Source organism: Sprattus sprattus (assembly GCF_963457725.1).
Source record: "Sprattus sprattus genome assembly, chromosome: 4".
NCBI classification, from domain to species: domain Eukaryota; kingdom Metazoa; phylum Chordata; class Actinopteri; order Clupeiformes; family Clupeidae; genus Sprattus; species Sprattus sprattus.
This window is the reverse complement of record NC_137923.1, coordinates 11206730-11227880: the sequence shown is the minus strand read 5'-3', so window position 1 is coordinate 11227880 and position 21151 is coordinate 11206730. Positions and strand designations below refer to the sequence as shown.

General features: G+C 42.0%; 1 protein-coding gene across 1 annotated transcript in view; it reads left to right on the top strand.

Annotated features, from left to right (window-relative positions):
* Positions 1-294: 294 nt before the first annotated feature.
* The window catches only part of clcn2a (chloride channel, voltage-sensitive 2a), a gene marked incomplete at both ends in the record, with an annotated part of 39395 nt that continues 18538 nt past the window's right edge, over positions 295-21151 (top strand). Inside the window, 2 exons of the mRNA XM_080837539.1 lie at positions 295-345; positions 15794-15947. Coding sequence (XP_080693665.1) covers positions 295-345; positions 15794-15947 — 205 coding nt within the window. The remainder of the gene's footprint in view (positions 346-15793; positions 15948-21151) is intronic.

Genomic DNA, 21151 nt, shown 5'->3' with positions numbered 1-21151 from the left:
TCACTGTGGTAACTCAAAGCGTATAGCTGCTGCCCAGCTAGAAAAATAGCAATCTTACATTCTGCTCAGCTCTGCCACCCCCACAAACCATGGGCTCTACCGACGAGCTCCAAAAGCATCCGTGGCATTTTATTCCTAGTACCTGTTACGCCAACAGGAAGTCCAATCCCAAACTGTAACCATGTTATCGGATTGAAATAAAATACCCACGGCGTACGCTTGTAATGTACCGCTTTAGTCTAAAGTGCTAAACGTCATATTTAGCAGTCCAGCATTGACATATTCATCGAGGTTATGGTTCGGGAACCAGCTGAGCATCGTGTGCTACAATATCAGCAAAGTTTGGTGAGTGTTCCGAAAAGAAGCGAGTAGAGCTACGTGACCAACTTACAACGAATGATAAAATGATCCCAACTGTTGGTAGACCTAATTTCATACTCTAGAAAACGGTACGCATTGCATATTTGACGTGTTATTACAACGACTGTGCTGCCCACTCTTTCACGAGGCTATTTAATTCAACAAGGGGATGCAGCTCAAGCTGCTTATTTGTTAGTAGATATGCACTACAGCCAATACCGCACTCAGTCGTGACCATTAGGTGCATTCAGTGAGAGAAGATATTTTACGATTATTAGCCGAATGTAAAGCCTGCCGATATTAAAAAGGTGTGAGAGGTGCATGAGGTTGTATTGCGTGACTGCGGTGGAGAAGTAATTTAAAAAGAGTGAAATGAGAAAGACCTGTGTTAGTGGTTACATTCATCACAGGCAAGTGAACAGAGTATTTGCAGTGGTGGCACACACATACACTCTTGCACTAGCACCCCTCCTTTTTCCTCTGGTTCTCTACACATGGACTAAATGTGGATCCTTTCTGAATATTAATGGTTTCATGCACCAGTTTTTCCATTTATGTCACTGTGGGATTGACAGCTGTACCCTGAAGCACTTCCCAGGAATATCCTCATAGACATACATGGAGAGTGAGATGGCGGGATTGGGGTTTCGACAATGCAATTCGATTTCGATCCCTAATGCTATTCAATAACACAAAATCTGACACAATATATGATTGGATTCAAAACACTCACTTACAAAAGATATGTGTTTTAAATAACCACAGATGTTTCTAATTGATGTACAAATATATTGTAGAGCCTGTCATTTTATTTTTAAGTTCAGTTAACAACGCTCAATCCAATTTCTGAAGAAAAAAAATACTCTGCTGTTCACAGTGCAACATGTGGCGGACATTAGAGACTCAGATGTTGCTGAAATGTTATTTTTGGACCCAATCCAGCAGAGCAGTCTGATAGTACCCTTTACACTCTGTACACTGAGGCTATTATTTCAAAACAGTTACATTTGTTGAATGAGAAAACCTCTTCTCCATAGTGTGCGTTATGTGGTTGATTTATTTGTATTATCCTATGATAGACTGGGTCTTCATGGACTTTCATGTAATTTGTTCTTTTGTGTAAGGCAGGTGTGCAGGGCCACTCACTTTAGATATCAGTGTGTGTAATGCTGCAGTTAACATATCAGTGTGTGTAATGCTGCAGTTTACATATCAGTGTGTGTAATGCTACAGTTTATATGTGAGCATTATGTCTGTGAGTAGAGAATGGGGCAACAGACATGAATCAGGAAGCACCTGCATAATACAGCAAGACTGTTCACAGTCCAATGTGGATTTCAGTCTGGACATGAATGAGTGACATTTTCTAGCCCCTGGTTTTCCTTATTGGTGTGAAGATCAATAGATGTTATATATAAAATGGTGGCTGGTGTGTCTCCAGGCGTGCTGTCTCCCTGAATCCTTCACTCTGACGGGGATCGATCAGCTTGCAGATCGATGGCCTTATCAATCACTCTGTGCTCTTCTACTTCATTACGGGGTGCCACTGAAAATCCTTTCCGTCATTTGTATGGAAGTCTGTACATTTGGCTGAATTGCTGTGTGTTTTTAGAGAGATTTTAATAACAACCTGTCTTTAACCATGTTTCATTATTTTAGTTGTTAGATACACAGCTGAGGAACATATGACAATTATTTAAATATTGTCACACCATCTATTTCCAACACTCACGTTTACGTCTCTTGGATGCAAATGGTCTTCAAAACACATTTTTTCCCCAGCAATACAAGTCAATTTGTAATTCACCACGTTGAATGGCTTTAGCCTACCAAGTATAAACCCTCCCAATATTCAAATTAGCGCACAAATAAATGTGTTGCAGTGCAGTGCACTTTAAATTTTGCTTCAGGTTGGTGTATAGGAAATCACAGATCAGAGTGATTTGACTGTAACTTCAGTTTGGAGAGCCACTGTGAGGCTTTATGTGCCTTATTTGGCCAATAAATCCACCCATGTCATTGACGTATATTTTAAGTATGCAGATACAATAGAGAGTTGTCTGTGGTACTGAAATCAATCTGTAAAAATGCAGAACCTTCATTCAGTGGTACAGTATGTGTTGCTAATGTGTTTCTGGTGTGTTCTGAAAATATGGTGAAAAACTGTTAAAATGTAGGTTATAGTACCTTTTTAACAGTTTCAGAAAAGATACTGACACTAGCTTAGATTTCTATAGTCTTCTAACCTTATGGTGAGGTCTACCTGCATCTGTCTGGATCACCTCTGCAATATAGATTTGTTTTGTGGTGAGGGTGGATGGAGACTTGTGCAAGCAACGGCAGAAACGAAGAAAAGAGATATCTAAAGAGGTATCTGATAGAAGACTAGTCACACTAAATGAAACGATGAAAAGAGGTATCTGATAAAAGATTAGTCACACTAAATGATACTATGCACATTTACATTACACATTTATGCACATTTACAGAATAATCATCACATGAAAAGAGGTATCTGATAGAAGATTAGTCAAACTACATTTACAGTACACACATCCCTCAGGGCCTCTGTTTGGGTGTCTGGAATGACATGTTGAATAATCATCACAGCAAAACATAGTGGTCATTACAAAGCAAAGGGGGGGGGGGTCAATCGATTCAGGAATGTTTCAGGAGGTTTGTGATTGCACAGTTTCTGTGCTGATTGTATTTTTTCATTCTGTCATTTTGGTTATGGCAAGTCGTTAGCATATCATACATTCTACTCGCTTGAGGGGGAGTTCTGTTTATGCTTGTTCACAGTGGAACTACAACAAGACCATTTTTGACCACTTGTCAGTGAAACAAATGTTATGGAACTAAATTGAAGGGACTAAGCCCCTTGCCTTTCCATCAGAGAAGTGCTCCAACTGAAAAACTGAACTATTATACAATTTTGTGCCGTAAAACATGATCAGTCTTTGTTACTGCAATAGACCTCAAAAAAGTGTATTTCTGCAGTTTTCTACAGTTCCTGTGGATGGGCTGAATGCATGTAAGGGGGTTGATGCGCACTGCAGTGAAGCAGATGTCAGGGTCAGCCCTTTCAGATTTAGGTGGCCAAGGCTGTTCCTGATGAAGCAGATGGCAGCTTAAGTCTGGTAACCTGTATGAGTCATGACTCATGCACGTGGACGGATGCACAATAAAGGGGAACATATTGAAATGCCAGGGTAAGCTTGTAAGTTCTCCCTTTCTTGTCTCTCTCTCCCTCTCTCTCTCTCTGTTTATTAATCTTCTCTCTCTCTCTCTCTCCTTCTCTCTCTCTCTCGTTCTCTCTGTATTTGGAACCTGTAAGTGTATTTAAGGGGGAGGGGTTGTAGACATGAAGGGGCTAGTGGGTTTTTCCATGGCATTCAAATGACATTTGAAATCAAATATCTTCTCCAAGTATTACGACTGCCCTTTCTTAAACAAAATGATTCTGGATGTCTGCAGAAGTACGCCAGCATTTTTCCCAAATGAAAACAATCCTACCTGTCTGCACTGCACCTTTGTAGTGATGTACAGAGCTGAGTGCTGCCTATGTTTGACCTTACGGGTCTAAGTGTGTGCCATGAGGCTCCTGCAGAAACAGATGTCGGTCACAGTGTGCAGGTCTCCTCCATGACAACGTGGAAATTGTGACTGCGGCACGGATCAAAGCCTCTATCGGTGCACTCAGGAGGAGTGTCCCGCTGGGTGACAGCAGCATATCCAAATATCATCAGTGGGGTATAGGCAGACCACAGACCACAATGCTATTTATAGAGGGCTTACGTATTCTTAATGAATGTGAGGTTCTTTCACTCATTCACTCACCATGCGTGAATGTAGGACCTGAGGGCAAAGTTGAAGGGCTCTCATCCATTACGGATCGAAACCCATTATATTTTGGAAAGAAATAGTGAAGACAGTGCAAAAATGAACAGGTCTATTTGGCTGTCGTTCACTTAAACCTCACACCCAGCCCAGTAGATTGGAGAGCAGTTATTAGCGTAATTGGATGTGTGTTAATTTTTTTCCACTAAGCTGGAGAAGCTTGGATGATGCTTTTTGTGGGGACAAGGAAGGATCTACTGGGTTGCTGACAGTAGTGCTTTGCTTTGTTGTCTACGGCTCTTATAAATGTTAATCCGATCTATGCTGCAGCAGGTGGAGCCATTATATTTATTGATTCAGCTTTGACACACACAAACGAACAAACACACACACAGGCTGATAAGTGACAAAGGCTTGGTCTTGGGAATGAAATTCTCACTTTAATGTTTAGTGTGTAATTAAATATTCATAGGCAGGCCTGACAGTGTTTTTAAAAGGCTTGGACATTTAGAGGCAATGTGCATCTTTGTAACTTTTGTGTAAACCTTTTGCTAAAGTGGAAACTATTCCTTGGCTGTATAGGCTGTTAAAGAAATATGGCATTTTTTCAGAGCTTGTCAGTGTAATGCATGCAGTAGTGTAAGAGGATTCAATAGTGCAAGTCTGAGACGGGGGTAAGTGCAATCAACAATTTTTACTAATAGAGTTCGGTACACGGGTAGGCAGTCCATAAACAAGCAAACAGATTTTACACAGATCAGAAGTAATAATGACAACACAGGGGAAACATAATCTGGGGACCAGGACGGGACATGACATGATCATGTGCTGCAATCAACATTTTGGCCCAGATCACATCTCCCCACATGCCTCTGATTGTCTCTCATTGCTGTTTGTTGTTTTAAGAAACCTAGGAAACAGGTGATGAAAGAGGTGATGAATGGCCCCATTTACACTCCAGGTTTCTACTATGATTCATTTTCACTGTCCCACCACCCTCTTTAAAGTAACATTATGCAACAATTATACTTCAGGATTAGGGTTAGGATAAGCAGTTTTACCTTAAAAAAAAACAGCTTGAAAAAAATTGGGGCGCTACAATGACTTTTAGTATGGAGAATCGCCTCCGTGCCATTGCCATACCAGGGTCCATAAGCATATAACCGCTAAATGTAAGATTGCCTAACGCCGCCCGGCTTTCTACTGTCTGCCGAACTAGTAAGTAGCTTATTTGCCGTCTTGCTTTGTCTTGTGTTGCACTTGCTTGATGTTTGACTGTGTTAGGACAGTTGTTGAGTTACTAGTTTGTCATAATGTCAAAGTCAGCACATTTCAAGAGATTTCGTTAGTTTTAGCCGCTAGCATATAGTTAGCGAGTAGCAATTGATCCGGAATGCTTCTTTAAGTCCAGACCGGCGTCAACGGGGGTGGCCACGCGATGTGTCTGTACATATGCCTTCCCTGCAGGCCTGCCTCTCCCTCGCGGTTTATATCAATGGAGGTTGAGGGGAGCTCTGCTGTGTGGGCATCAGGGTTGGGAGGATTACTTAAAAAATGTATTCTGATACTATTACCTGTTAAAAATTGTAATCAGTAACCTGATCCAAGTATCACAATATGAAGGGGCGTCCCTCTCTACCTTTAAGAAGCTCTTGAAGACCCAACTCATCAGAGAGCACCTCCCTTCCTAACTGGCACCTTGGCTTAACCTGCACTTAAGCAGTAACAGGCCCACACTTCTTGTTATTCTTCCTATGTCGTTTTCTATCTTTTTGGAAAAAAAAATAAGCAGTATTTATTGTTACACCAGGTTTTTAATGCTCCTAGCTTGACTGTTCTCTCCCTTGTACGTCGCTTTGGACAAAAGCGTCTTCTAAATGACTAAATGTAAATGTAAATGTAATGTAACTTGATTACTTTGCGTTACTTTTGGATTACCTCAATGACAAATGTGGAAATAAAGACAAAAGAAAAGAGGCTCTTACTTAAGCATATTCTATAAGTCAACAGGACAATGTAGCCTAACCTTATAAGAAAAAGAAAAAGGACAAAATAGTTTTGATGTTTCTAGCCAGGGAAAGCATTTGGACTTGTTTTCTTTGTTGTCTTCTCTTGACGTGTTGTAAAGTGCTTATGTGGATGAAAGTATAATGTTCTGCATGTTAAATGTGTAATCCTGTTAGTAATCCCAATTTTTGTAATCTAAAGACGTCTTTTTTTTCTGTAACTACTGGAATACAGTTACCTTTTTTTTGTATCCTAATTATGTAAAGCAGTTCCATGTATTCAGTTTCTCCCCAAGCCTGGATGGCATCCAGTGAGTGATCTCGGCACACTGCTGGTCAGTAAACACCCCACAGCACTGACCTGCTGCAGCCCCCATCATAATTTTGAATCCCTCAGTTTCCTTCTCCTGCGCATTCAACCTTATTTTCACCTTCTATGTTATCTGCTTGTCTCGTTCTGTGTGTCTTGGTATCCCTTTTCACTTTCGTCAGTCTTTGTCTTTCTATTTGTGTGCACTATTTGGGTTTGTATGTTTTATTTCTTAGTGTGCTGGCATCTGTGGCTAATTGAGCGCCTGTAACCGGACGGACGGAGAATATCTGCTGGTGTCCAGCGTGAGCCAACCAGGTGCCAGTAACACACCCCACCCCTACAATAAGGAAATCTGTCACAGACCGATTTCCACATTTGCCCACATGCTGGCCGCCAGAGAGGAGAGGAGCAGTTACTCATCTCTTGTCCAGCTGTGCAGCCGAGGGAGCAGGAGACCCCTCCCCCCTCCCTCGGCCTGACCTGAGCTTGCATCCCTCCCCAGTGTCGCACTGCTGTGAGTGGAAGCTGTCTGCCGCTCGTTAGGGTGTTAAGGTCTTTTCCAGTGCAAATGCCGCTGAAGGGGCCCGCTTTTAAAGACTCGTTTATATTGATCCTGTAAGCCCTGCCGTGATGGATCTGTTAAAGGAAACCACACTAACTTTCGATCTCGTTGAGCGAACACAGCTTGGTGCAATTAGGGCTTTAATTATCAGCAAGTACGCTACAGTAGCCTTTTAATAGCACGTGTTATATTCCTATTAATTGGATTTCTTAAATGGAATCTCTGAGGGTGATTTATGTCCAGTTGAGAGGCAGAGGCTTGTTATGCTGGAGGTGAGCCTAGTTTAGCGCAATTAAAGATGCATTATCAAACAGCCTGCTGCGGTTGTCTACTCATGGTAAATGCTGTAATCCTGGCGGTCAGATTGCTAAATGTGATTGCAGGATGATTGATATCGGCTGTGCGTGAAACAGTGGAGCCTCTGAGGCTAAATATAGACAGCGCAGAGATGTGGTGCTTTTTATACTGGCCTTTTGTGGTGCTCGCCAGGCTTTTTAAAATGATCGCTGACAGCACATTTCGACTGCTTGTGAATCCACCTCCAGCGAGGTAGTGGCGTTGTGCTTCCATGGGGAGGGAAGGCAGTTGGGGGGAGGGGGTACTCTGCTTGAATTTGAATGCAGGTGTGAAATGGGGGATGTGAGTGGCTGAGATGGGGGGCAGATACATGAAATGGGGTAGACGGTGAGGATAAGAGACGGGCGATCAGTCAGGGTATCGTCGGCTGCCGCTTTGCTTTCTCTGCAAGCTGCACCTGCTCAGGCGAGCGGAGAGAGGGAGTCTGGTGGAATCGTGACGCTCATCTCAATGTGCCGCGGTGTAGCCAGGGCCACAGATTACAGGGACCAGTGTTTGCCACACAGAAGAAGAGGGAGAAAGAGGAGGGGATTGGTCGAGAGAGAGGAGGGATAGGGGGGAGGGGGGGGGGGGGGGGGGGGGGTAAAGAGAGAGGTAGGTCGAGAGTGAGAGGGGTTAGGTAAAGAGGGGAGAAAAATAGAGAGGGAGAGAGACATGGATTAGGGAGAGATTTTGATAAAGAGACATTTGGAGAGAGAGTGTGGGTTGAGGCAGTGGGAGAGAGAGAGAAATAGATGGAGACAGATGGAGTGTGAGAGAGAAATGGACAGAGGGAGAATGAAAGCCTAAAAAACTGAAGAGAGACGGAGAGAAAGAGAATACCCAGTGGATCTTCAAAGCTCTGCATTCTACCCTCAGTCTCTCCACAGCACTGAAAGCACCTGAGTGGGAGCTGCCGCCTCAGGCTCCTGTGGCAGGGCAGAGGGAAATGGAAGAGAGACAAGGGGATGAGTGATAGGAGGAAAGAAAATTGAAAGGTAGTACAATAATTGACAAAAACATACAAACTACTTAGAGCTGCCTATGCAGAACAGAAAAAAAAAGTAGGGAAGGGAAGGAGGGGGTAGTGTGCAGAGCTGGGGGAGGAGGGGTTTGATTACAGTTCAGTGTAATCACCCCCACCCTTTGTCAGATGAATTGATAACTCAGATTCTCTTCTCCTCTCCTCCCTTCCCTTCTGCCCCCTCCCTTTTCCTGTCTTTCTTTTGCCCCCTTGAGCTGAGGTTCTGCTCAGGGTTTCTTCCTGGTCAAAGGGGAATTTCCCTTGCCCCTGTTACCTTAGGCTATGTCAACACAAAGCCTGGATTGCCTGAATCGGGAAACACTAGCCCCTTATACATGTGTCAATGTAAACCGTTTACATCGCGTCTGCACCGATAGAAACTCGCGAACGTGTTACAATTGCCTCATGTATAAGGGGTCTAGATGTGAACTGTTCGTTTTTCCGCCGATCGTCTGAGCCTTTCGAGAGAGGTGGTTTACCACGATCGTTCGGCTCAGAAAAGGGCGTGTCACATCAGGCCGATGTGTCATGGGGGAGGCGGTGCGTGACTGAGGGGAGACGGTGACAGGAGGCTAGAAAGTTAGAGGCTAGAAAGTTCTTGCCTGTTCTTGAAAGGAGACTGATCCAATAGGCTAGTAGGCCTACAATTTTTTATCAGTAATAAAACGCAATTTGGTACACCATTTTAATATGGTAATATAGCCTACAGTTTTTTGCAAAATGAAAGAAAGCATATTAAGGAAACGCCGACTTGAGCCTATTAATTCCGAAATTTCACCACATTGTAGGCTATATACTGTAACAACCCCACCACTTGCCTGCTTCCCTTGCAAATCAAAGTTTTCCAACTATTTTTCTTACCTTCTTTCTTAGCTGTTGATGTTACTGAGCTAGAAGTTTAACTTGTTCTGAACAGCTCGCGCTGCCAATGCCCAATGTCACTTCTGAGTCAAATCACTCCATCATCTCTTTGAAATTCCTTATTCCACGATTGGTAGGCTACAATGACATTTTAATGACAAGGACAATTAAAATATAACTAATAGCCTAACGAAACAAAATAACGCAGGCAGTTTCTTCTTCGAGACGTTAAGGCTGCTTCCAATACTGACAGCTGACTCATAGCTTGCAGGTTTGTGGCGCTTTAAGGAGACGCGACATTTGAGGGATCGTCACTTAATTTAAACCTTTTTTGCTTCCGTTAGTGTGTGTGTGTGTGTGTGTGTGTGTGATAGAGACAGAGAGGACTCAGTAAAACATCGGAAAACACCGTGTCTCGTAAGACTTAAGCTATCAATCACCCCCACAATGAAATATGCCATTTCAGTCGCGACAAATTTCTTGGCATTGTGGTGCGCCCAAAACGCAAGCTATAAACGTAGCCATCCTAATGTAACCAAAATATACCTCTGCTGATATGCCTAACCTTCGTTCTATTTAGAATTTGTCTTAGCACTATGCATGAATAAAATAGCATCTACAGTGTCAGGATTCAGGCGAGAGCGCCTGGCTTCTATAACGCGCCCTGCTGCACTGAAGGAGCGCTCACTCGCAGCACTTGTTGCTGGAACGCATATAATTCGTTTCGCAAGGTGCTGTAGTCGTGGGAACGACTGGCCTGGTTTCTCCCAAAAGGAAAGTAGATTTTCCTCTGCTGATCCCGCGTCTATATGGAAGTTTGTAGAGAGATTGTGGGGGAGTAAAATGTTTTTAACTTTGGGGTTAATTCACTTTCCTTTACGTCTGCTGCTGGCTAGTAATACAGACAGCCGGAAAGGTTAATAAACGGAATGAAATAGCTACACATTACACACGCTATGTTTTAATAAAAGCCACGTTACTCACATACTGGTTAACACTGTTTGTTACAGCACATAAATGTTTGTCGCTACATCCAAACTGCGTCACCGTTGTCCCTCCCTGTGCTCCAGCCGCACCATTTTACTTGCAATGTGAATCATTTAATTTAAATATGCTTATTGGCATTTGTTGCACCTTAATCATTTTCTACAAACATGATATGTATGGTGTAGTAGACTGAGACTCTATTCACTACTGCACAAAAACTAGACACGTTTGCAAAACTAGACGTTTGCAATGAAGTAGGTTAAACAACTTTCGCCAATATCTCCGTAAGGGAGATGGGTTATGTGCTCAAATGTGCTCAAATGTGCAAACTCATGTGCAAACTAAAAATCACGTCTCAGGATTGCTGCGCATGCAAGTTATTTCTGGTGTCTCAACTGTAACTAATACCACTGTCATATAATTATGAGTCCAGTAAAAGACGGAGCAAACACAGTTTTCTACCGTTGTTGAAACACATCCAAGCGTAGACTCGTTTTCTTTCCATCTGAGAGTGGTTATTCAAAGAAAATATTAAGAACTATATGCTGATAGAAAGAAGGGAACTTTAAGCCACTACACTGCCTGTGCACGATGCGGATCCACGTTGATGTTGTTAGTAAACAAACCAGGTGGGAGCGCATCTCCGTGGTCTTTGCGCATGCCCGAGGCAATGTAAACGGTTCACATTTTGCACATGTAAACACGTAACGACAAGAGCCGTTTCCCTTGAAAATGTTCACACATACACGCGAATACGATACGATAAACTGATCTGATAACATTGGCACATGTATAAGGGCCTATTTTTGGCTTCAATTCAGTGTTGTGCAAGTTCACACCTCTCATGAACTAGTTCAAAGTTCAGTTCATACAAGTAATCATGAATAGTTCTCGTTCATACTTCACCATTTCAATTCTGAAGTAGTTCATTTCATAGGTGGAAAGTGAGAATAAGAGACCTAACTTGTTTTTTAAAGAAAACTTTATCCATCACTACCTCTTGCCTTAAACTGCACTTTATATGTATCAATGCCTTAAATAAATGTTTATTCCTTTATTTTTTTTAATTATTGGTAATTTTTCAGGAAAACATAATTTGCACAGGAAGGTGAGATGTGTAATGTCGCAAACTTTATCAGACAGACAGTGTGTAAAAATCCCATAATAATATAATAATAAGGTGCATCGGATGTACTTGCTGAGTCTGTGTCTCTGTTTTCACTTTGACTTGCCATTCTTATATGAGACTGAGAGCTGTTGTCTTGGAATAGTTTGCTAGTTTGGTATACATGTGTGTGCGATGATTCATGGGTAACGTAGTGTGAAGTTGGTTTAGGTTAGGCTATATCGCGGTAATTATTGAGGAACTGAGCAATGACATGGTGCAAGCATTGGATTTAGACAGCGTCTCTCCTCAGGAGAAGGAAAACATTCCGTAACATTTTAGCTAGACCTCCGGACCTCAGATAATATGAACATGTTCACCGTTCAAATCAATTATTTGGCGTTCAGTTCATCATTCTCATAAAAATGGACGTGTTCAATGAACTCGTTCATGCACAACACTGCTGAAATCAATGTTACCACAGCACTCACTTGTGTTATGTTTTGAAATTTTCATCGATTATTAAAACTTTTCACGTCAGATTTGCTCATATAGGCTGTTAAAAACTGATTTGAACAATGGTCTGATGCAAATAGATTAAACAGTGAAAGCCTTTCCTAACCATCTTAACAATATCGATTTAGATAGATAAATAAACTTGTATTAATCCTTTAGGGATTTTTTTTAGCAGGAGAGCTGCTAAAACAGGCCGCTACTTGATCGGCCATGTCAACATATTCAGATATTAAATAATGGCAGTCGTGTCCGTTGTTCTGGCTGGTCTCAAAAATGACATCTAACTGGCTAAGGAAGAACAAGAAAAACTATCCACATATAGGTAGAGCAGAACACTATCCCAATACAAACAACTAAGCACAGTATTGGGATAGTGTGCTGCTCTACCTATATGTGGATAGTTTTTCGTGGTCTTACTTAGCCAGTTAGACGTAATTTTTGAGACCAGCCAGAACAACGGACACGACTGCCATTATTTAATATCTGAATAGTAGAAAAATTTAAGTCACAAAAACGTCGCAAAAAGAGGGGGAGGGGGAGTAGGAAACGGAGAGCTGCTAAAACAGTCTGCCATGTCAGCGCCATGTCATATACATTTAGTTTATGTTGTTGCTGTTATGAAGTGACACAGCGGGGTTAATAAGGGTTCAGGCTGAGGTTGTGAGGCTTTCATGTGGGGCAATTACGTCAAAGTGTGCGGATCTGGCGGCCACCGGAACACGAATTCACTAGCGGGTTCGAATCCACCCACTCTGGAGACCGGATTCAAAAGGTTGCGGATTCAGTCACCCGATCCGGCAACATTTCTTTCCGGATTCAGGCAATCCAGGCTCCTGTGTGGACGGGCCCTTATTGCTTTCGCTGAGGGGTTCAGGCTCTGAGTTCTGTAATGCACCTTGAACAATTTTAATCGTAATTGGTGCTATGTAAAAAATATTACATTATATTGAATTGAATAACACAGTTTAGAGGTCATTCATACCAAACATGTAAAAGAGAATATATATAGTTCCAGTGAGAGGTCCACTGAGAGGAGGTGTGGTCTGAAAATTACACAAAAATGTCACTGATTTGTTAGATTAAATGGTGTATGGAACTCCTCGCTTTGTTTATTATTTTTTCCTAATTATCTTAGTTTGTTTCCTTTCTCTACTCTAGTCAGTGGCCTGGCGGATGTCATGTGTATGTATTGCTTCCGTATGCATGACGAGTCATCAAGACCGAAATATACTTCTAAGACTCCGTTTCTCCGTGGTCACGCAGTTGCCTCGACGGACTCGTTGTCACTTATAATAATTAGGATCTTTGTCAGGTTTTTAATGGCGCACGCAGCACCCTGGAACGCACACATGCATATATGGAGGTGACACAGGACACACTCACACGCATGCAGGCCTGAGGTCGCTGTGAATTTATTTTCTGCTTTGTCCCATCCTGGACTGTCCTTTCTCAAGGACCCCCCTGGAGCAGTGGGCAGCTTGTAGCACCCAGGGACCAGGTGAAGTGAACTGTCCATCTTTGGTCAGGGATGGACATGTGTTCTGTTATTTTGCATGTTTTATCTGTTGGGTTTCTTAGTAGAGGAAACCCCTTGTGAACACTGGGAGAACATGCAAACTCCACACAGAAAGGCCCGGGAGCTGAGCACTGAATGTCTGGGGAGGACCTGCCCCCCAGAGCCAACAGCGCCCCATGCGGGAATCGAACCCATGACCTTCTTGCTGTGAGGCGCAAGTGCAAGCAGTGAGCTGCTGAGCCACGTGCCACAATTTATGGTTCTCCGACAGTTGTGGGTGTTGAAAAGCTATATAAAAAAAGAAGGCAATAGAACATCTCCGTAGATGGTCGTATTTGTACGTAAAAGTTGTTTGTTTGATTTTTTTTGTCTTAGATTTTTTGAAAGTTACGAGAAATAGACACTGCAATGTAAAAAAAAAAAAACTTTATTGTAACTGAAAAATACGTCTGAGGGGATTTGCGAGGTGTCTGAGCCAACTATTAAATGTTGACTACTACTACCCACAAGGGGGTTTGCCTCGACGGAGAGGGCTCTTCTTGTCTCTGTGTTTCCGTAAACGGACGACCAAACATCTGAATTCAGTTTCTGTGATCTCAATAAAATCTAAATCCGCTTGCTATGATTATTTTGTTTATTTTTCTTCCTAATTATCTTGTTGGTTTCCTTTTTCTTCATTATATTGAATTGAATAACACAGTTTAGAGGTCATTCATACCAAACATGTAAAAGAGAATATATATAGTTCCAGTGAGAGGTCCACTGAGAGGAGGTGTGGTCTGAAAATTACACAAAAATGTCACTGATTTGTTAGATTAAATGGTGTATGGAACTCCTCGCTTTGTTTATTATTTTTTCCTAATTATCTTAGTTTGTTTCCTTTCTCTACTCTAGTCAGTGGCCTGGCTACAAGGGGGTTTGCCTCGACGGAGAGGGCTCTTCTTGTCTCTGTGTTTCCGTAAACGGACGACCAAACATCTGAATTCAGTTTCTGTGATCTCAATAAAATCTAAATCCGCTTGCTATGATTATTTTGTTTATTTTTCTTCCTAATTATCTTGTTGGTTTTCTTTTCTTCATTATATTGAATTGAATAACACAGTTTAGAGGTCATTCATACCAAACATGTAAAAGAGAATATATATAGTTCCAGTGAGAGGTCCACTGAGAGGAGGTGTGGTCTGAAAATTACACAAAAATGTCACTGATTTGTTAGATTAAATCTAAATCCGCTTGCTATGATTATTTTGTTTATTTTTCTTCCTAATTATCTTGTTGGTTTCCTTTTTCTACTCTAGTCAGTGGCCTGGCGGATGTCATGTCTATGTAGTGCTTTGGCATGCATGACGAGAGTCAGTTTGTATGATCTCAAGAATGCTTTCAGTTAATTAGCCTTATCAGCAAAAATCTAAATCCGCTTGCTATGCTAATTTTGTCACTTATCATTACCTATCAGAATGCCTTTAATATGCACTTGTTTGGTTTGTTCATTTCAGCATCTGTTGAGCATACTGTTGCATACTAATGCGCACATTTGTCAAGTGCTATACATCAGTAGTAACATAACACCACCTGCTGTGTTATTTCAAAGTGATTGAATGCGTTCTCTTTCTCTTTTGGTAGGAGATGAACCTTCGGTCTCAGTATACCTACTCTGAGGGCGGTCAACTGTGTATGACTGGCAATGTTGTGTCAGTTCCACTTCACCTAACACTGAGGCTACAGAAATAGAATAAAAATAAACAGAATTTTACTGGTGTGCGTGTAACAAGGTATACATTCAAGGTTTACAACAAGGCCTATATGCACACAAACATACGAACCCCAAAAATAGTTCTGGAGACTTTCTTATCTTTCCCATGTAAAAGAATGTGTATGAGAATTTGACCATTGTGTCACATCATATTTAAAACCCTGCTAAATAGGAAGTCATGGATTTCCCGAAAGTTCCTCAACACTCTGATCAACTTAAAAAATGAAATAAAAGTGGAAAAAGGCTTTTGTCACAATTGGTTTAGAAACATTTCCAGGAGTGCCAATAATTATTTCTTAATGAGGGACAATTTTTCTCTGAATATATTTGCTTCAATTAAAGTTTGGACTTTAGGCTAATTCACCAGCAGGTACATTTTAAATATATTCCTTCACTGGGCAGTTTAATTATGTGTCTCACTGATGGAAAAGTGCCACTTTATATTTTATATTGTATCTTTAAGGAACTTAATTGTAGGCATATTGCTGTACTGACACCAACCTTAAGCATAACACAGGGTGTTATCATTCCAGTCACTCCAAGAGAAAATGGAAGGAAAAAACAGTGTATGTGATTTATTCATGGTTAGCTCTTCTGTTTCCTGTCTCCCTCAGATGTATGGGAGATATACCCAGGAGCTGGGGGCCTATGCTAAAGAGGAGGCAGCTCGCCTGCGGGAGGATGCCGGCCTGCGCCGCTCCGCCAGTGTGCGCGGCCCTACCCCGGAACCACTCGAGTACGAGAAGGACCCCTGCACCAAATGCCAGGGTAAGCAGCACAGAAGGCTGAGCCTACGAGCACAGGTGGCGTCTGGCTAACACCTAACTCTCAGTGTGGTGATGAGAGGAGGGGGGGGGGGGGGGGGCTGTGCCAAATGTTAGGGTAAGCAGACTGCCCACCCCCACAACCCCATGTTATACACCTAAGCCCAGTTCCTAGGCTGCAACCCTCTTTGACACCCCAAAACCACCACATGGAAAGAGAGCAGGACCAACTAAAGATGCATTTCTGCAAGAAAATGCAAAGTGTGATTGCTCAACAGTAGCAGACTAATTATATTTTTTTATTTAGATATAATTTAATTATGAGCATACAGAACTCTTTAAGATCAATACAAATTTTTTTTTTTAATTTATTGTGTGCAATAAGGTATGTAACTTCCCCAATCAAGGACACTCATCTGCTGTATTTTTGAAATAAATGAAGAAACCACACACACAGATTATATGACTACATGCAACCAACTTGCTGGCGTTGTTTTCTGCGGTTCAGAATTGTCATAATCCCTCTTATGGCAAGTCTCCACTATCACAGCTATTGTTATAAGACATGCGTTTGAGGCTTCAATATCTAATTTAAATGTTTGGGAATGTTTTTGATAACCAACCAGATATGTAAAAATAACACTGACATTGGGTGAAGTACAGACTGCTGTTAATGTTATCTTTGGCAACGTGGCTTATGTCTGCTAACTAGCTAGCGGCTGTATTATTAGTTTTACTTGTGTTGTTGCGAGTAAACTTGATTGGACGAGTACCAACAGTAGTTTCATAAAATTGAAATTTATCAGGTTTGGATTAAAAGATGCTCTTTTTGTTGTTGTTGCAAAACCGAGACAGAGAGGGAGTTGATACAGAAGGATGTGGCAGGGTGCGGGACACAGGGAGGACGGTATCAGGGGGAGAGAGACAGGGAGGACGATATCAGGGTGGGAGAGACAGGGAGGACGGTATCAGGGTGGGAGAGACAGGGAGGACGGTATCAGGGTGAGAGAGACAGGGAGGACGGTATCATGGTGGGAGAGACAGGGAGGACCATAGACATGTATAGATAGACACCGCCTCCACTGCTTCAGCCCATTGCCTCGGCGAAACGCGTCGCCGCCATTTTGGGAAAGGAGCTCTCTGCCGTCAGAGGTCTGTCAGACGTGTCAAACAAGCGCAAGTTGCCAGGAGCTGCGGTTTTTCTGGATAAAAATCACGATAACCTTTTACATTTCGCAACCAATTTCATGGAGTATTCAAAGGTTTATGCTCTACGTGAAGTGTGTGAAAAAGATTTGCCTCTACGTTACTTTGAATCTCGCTAGTCAAATCGCCAGTCATACATGTGCATGGGTCTATGATAAACGCTCACTTTTCTTTCAAAACTCGTGCATTTTGAAAATACTGAGAAGATCTATAAACTATCGAAATAGTGCTTCTTTAGTTACTAGTATTGACCATCATTAAGAGAAAGAGCATACATCAAATAGTGAGAAACTGGCAGTCAGTGTGTTTTTCATAGTTTAATTCCTTTTCAAGTATGTGCATTAAGAAACCTTGAACAGTGCAATTGGCAATACACAGTTATTTCACAATTATATATTGTGTCAATTGCACTGCATAGATCTGAAAATGTTAAGAGCATGATTGTATATTATGTCAAATTGTACAAATGTACATATATATATATATATATATATATATATACAGTACTGTGCAAAAGTTTTAGGCAGGTGTGAAAAAATGCTGTAAACTAAGAATGCTTTCAAAAATGGAAGTGTTTACAGTTTATTTTCATCAATTCTTCATAAATTAACAAAATGCAGTGAAGGAACAGAAGAAAATTCTAAATTAAATCAATATTTGGTGTGACCACCCTTTGCCTTCAAAATAGCATCAATTCTTCCAGATACACTTGCGCACAGTTTTTGAAGGAACTCGGCTGGTAAATTGTTGCTGGCAAATTGTTCCAATTTGGAGAACTAACCACAGATCTTCTGTGGATGTAGGCTTCCTAAAATGATTCTGTCTCTTCATGTAAACCCAGACAGACTCGATGATGTAGAGATCAGGGCTCTGTGGGGGTCATACCATCACTTGCAGGACTTTCTGTTCTTCTTTAAGCTGACGATAGTTGTTAATGACATTGGCTGTATGTTTGGGGTTATGTTCCTGCTGCAGAATACATTTGGTGCCAATCATACGCCTCCCTGATGGTATTGCATGATGGATTAGTATCTGCCTGTATTTCTCAGCATTGAGGACACCACTGACCAAATCTCCAACTCCACTTACAGAAATGCAGCCCCAAACTGGAAAGGAACCTCTACCATGCTTCACTGTTGCCTGCAGACTCTCATTATTGTACCTCTCTCCAGCCCTTCGGCGAACAAACTTCCTTCTTCTACAGCCAAATATTTCTAATTTTGACTCATCAGTCCAGAGCACCTTCTGCCATGTTTCTGCACCCCAGTTTCTATGTTTTCGTGCTTAGTTCAGTCACTTGGCCTTGTTTCCTTGTCGGGGTAGAGCTTTTTGGCTGCAACTCTTCCATGAAGACCACTTCTGGCCAGACTTTCCCGGACAGTAAATGTCTGTACCTGGGTACCACTGGTTTCTGCCAGTTCTGAGCTGATGCCACTGCTTGAAATCTTCCGATTTCGAAGGTAAATAAGCTTGATGTGTTTTTCATCAGCTGCATTAAGTTTCCTTGGCTGATCACTGCGTCTACGATCCTCAACGTCTCCTTCAAAAGAGCTTGAACTGCACATTTTGAAACCCCTGTCTGGTTTGAAATCTTTGTCTGGGAGAGACCCTGCTGATGCAGTATAACTACGTTGTGTCTTGTTGCTGTGCTCAGTCTTACCATGTAAATGGATAAAAAATAAACATTTATTGTTTACATTTTTCAAAGCATTCTTAGTTCATAGCATTTTTTCACACCTGCCTAAAACTTTTGCACAGTACTGTATATATATATATATATATATATATATATATATATATATATATATTATAATATGAATATATACTTATACTTAAAATATATTATATTGTATCACATATTATATATATCATATGTTATTCCATTGCACATTATACTGAGTCATTATATTATATTGTATTATATATATGCTATGTTATTTATATTACAGTTCAACTATTGAGATGTGTAGGCTATGTATATATTGAGATGTGTATATTTTTACTGCTATAGAAATATATAGATTTTTTTTGTAGCCTAATGCTGATTTGTGAAATAACTGTGTATTGCCAATTGCACTGTTCAAGGTTTCTTAATGCACATACTTGAAAAGGAACTATTAAACTATGAAAAACACACTGACTGCCAGTTTCTCACTATTTGATGTATGCTCTTTCTCTTAATGATGGTCAATACGTAGTAACTAAAGAAGCACTATTTCGATAGTTTATTGATCTTCTCAGTATTTTCAAAATGCACGAGCGTTTATTATAGACCCATGCACATGTATGACTGGCGATTAAACTAGCGAGATTCAAAGTAACGTAGAGGCAAATCTTTTTCACACACTTCACGTAGAGCATAAACCCTTGAATACTCCATGAAATTGGTTGCGAAATGTAAAAGGTTATCGTGATTTTTATCCAGATAAACCGCAGCTCCTGGCAACTTGCGCTAGTTTGACACGTCTGACAGACCTCTGACGGCAGAGAGCTCCTTTCCCAAAATGGCGGCGACGCGTTTCACCGAGAAGCAGTGGAGGCGGTGTCTACCTATACATGTCTATGGGGAGGACGGTATCAGGGTGAGAGAGACAGGGAGGACGGTATCAGGGTGAGAGAGACAGGGAGGACGGTATCAGGGTGGGAGAGACAGGGAGGACGGTATCAGGGTGAGAGAGACAGGGAGGACGGTATCAGGGTGAGAGAGACAGGGAGGACGGTATCAGGTTGGAGAGACAGGGAGGACGGTATCAGGGTGAGAGAGACAGGGAGGACGGTATCAGGGTGGGAGAGACAGGGAGGACGGTATCAGGGTGGGAGAGACAGGGAGGACGGTATCAGGGTGCGGGAGACAGGGAGGACGGTATCAGGGTGGGGAAAGCCCCTGTGGCAGGATCAGGGTAAAGGGTCCCAGTGTGCAGAGGACTGCAGGGCAGCGGAGCTTATCTCGTCTGTGGCAGGGTGCATCAACACTAGAAACAGCGCTGGGTTGTGTGTGTCGGAAGTGGAAACTCAAAAATGTCTTCATTGCCCCTCAAGCAGCTTCCTTGGTAGCGAGGAAGATGCCTGACCGAAACATCTGTTCATCAAACAGCCTTTTCTCACCCTGCTCTTGTAACTTTTGCATTTGTGATGAAGCATGAATAAATTGTGTTTTTTTGTTTACATCTCAGCTTGGAGTGCTTGTTCAAAGTCAACTTCAGTGCCACACAGAGACCTCCAGCATTCTGGTACCAGACTCAAAGCTTCAGTGACACTTTAACCAGAACCAAATACCGCAGCCAGTCAGATGGAACGTGCTTCATTTAACGCTAGTAGTGCCTGGATCTCTGTGGAGGCCACTGGCCATTGATCCTGTTCTGATCAATGGGAGGTACATGTGCAATATGTGATCAGGTGCTCGGAGCGTCAGGCTTGTGATGTAATGGCTCCCATGTGCACACACACTGAGCAGTCAGTCTAGAAGCAGCCCTCTCACTCCCAGTAGATGAGATTAGGAGAAGAGCAGAGGGACTTGTTCATCCTAGATCTGGTGAAAAAGTGGCTCCTCTCAAATGGATGGGTATGTGTGTGCTTTAAAAGACACATTTCGTCCCAAGATGTAGATGTACAGCTGTAAGGCTGGAAGGAGCTTCTGGAAACCTTCTCCTGGCTATGCCATTGCCGACAGCACTTTGGGCCTATGCGCAGCTCTAAATTAATTGACATGCAGACCAATGCAGACTGAATGGTTAAGCTGCTTGTTGATATACTGCCTCCTGCTGTTCCCATCGAGTTACTGCATTCTTGTCACCAGACAACAGTTGATTGACTATCTCTGATGTGAACTTGGATACGAGTCAGTTGGTGGCTCAGGTTGCAGGTATGCCAATATTCTCTTACATGCAAATGAAGGTGAAAAATGCATTTTAGAGCCAGAGGCTTGGTATCAAAGGAATGGTATAAATGATGTGGCTCTGCTATCATGTTCATTCATGTTCAGAGTCCCTTCTTTCTGACTGT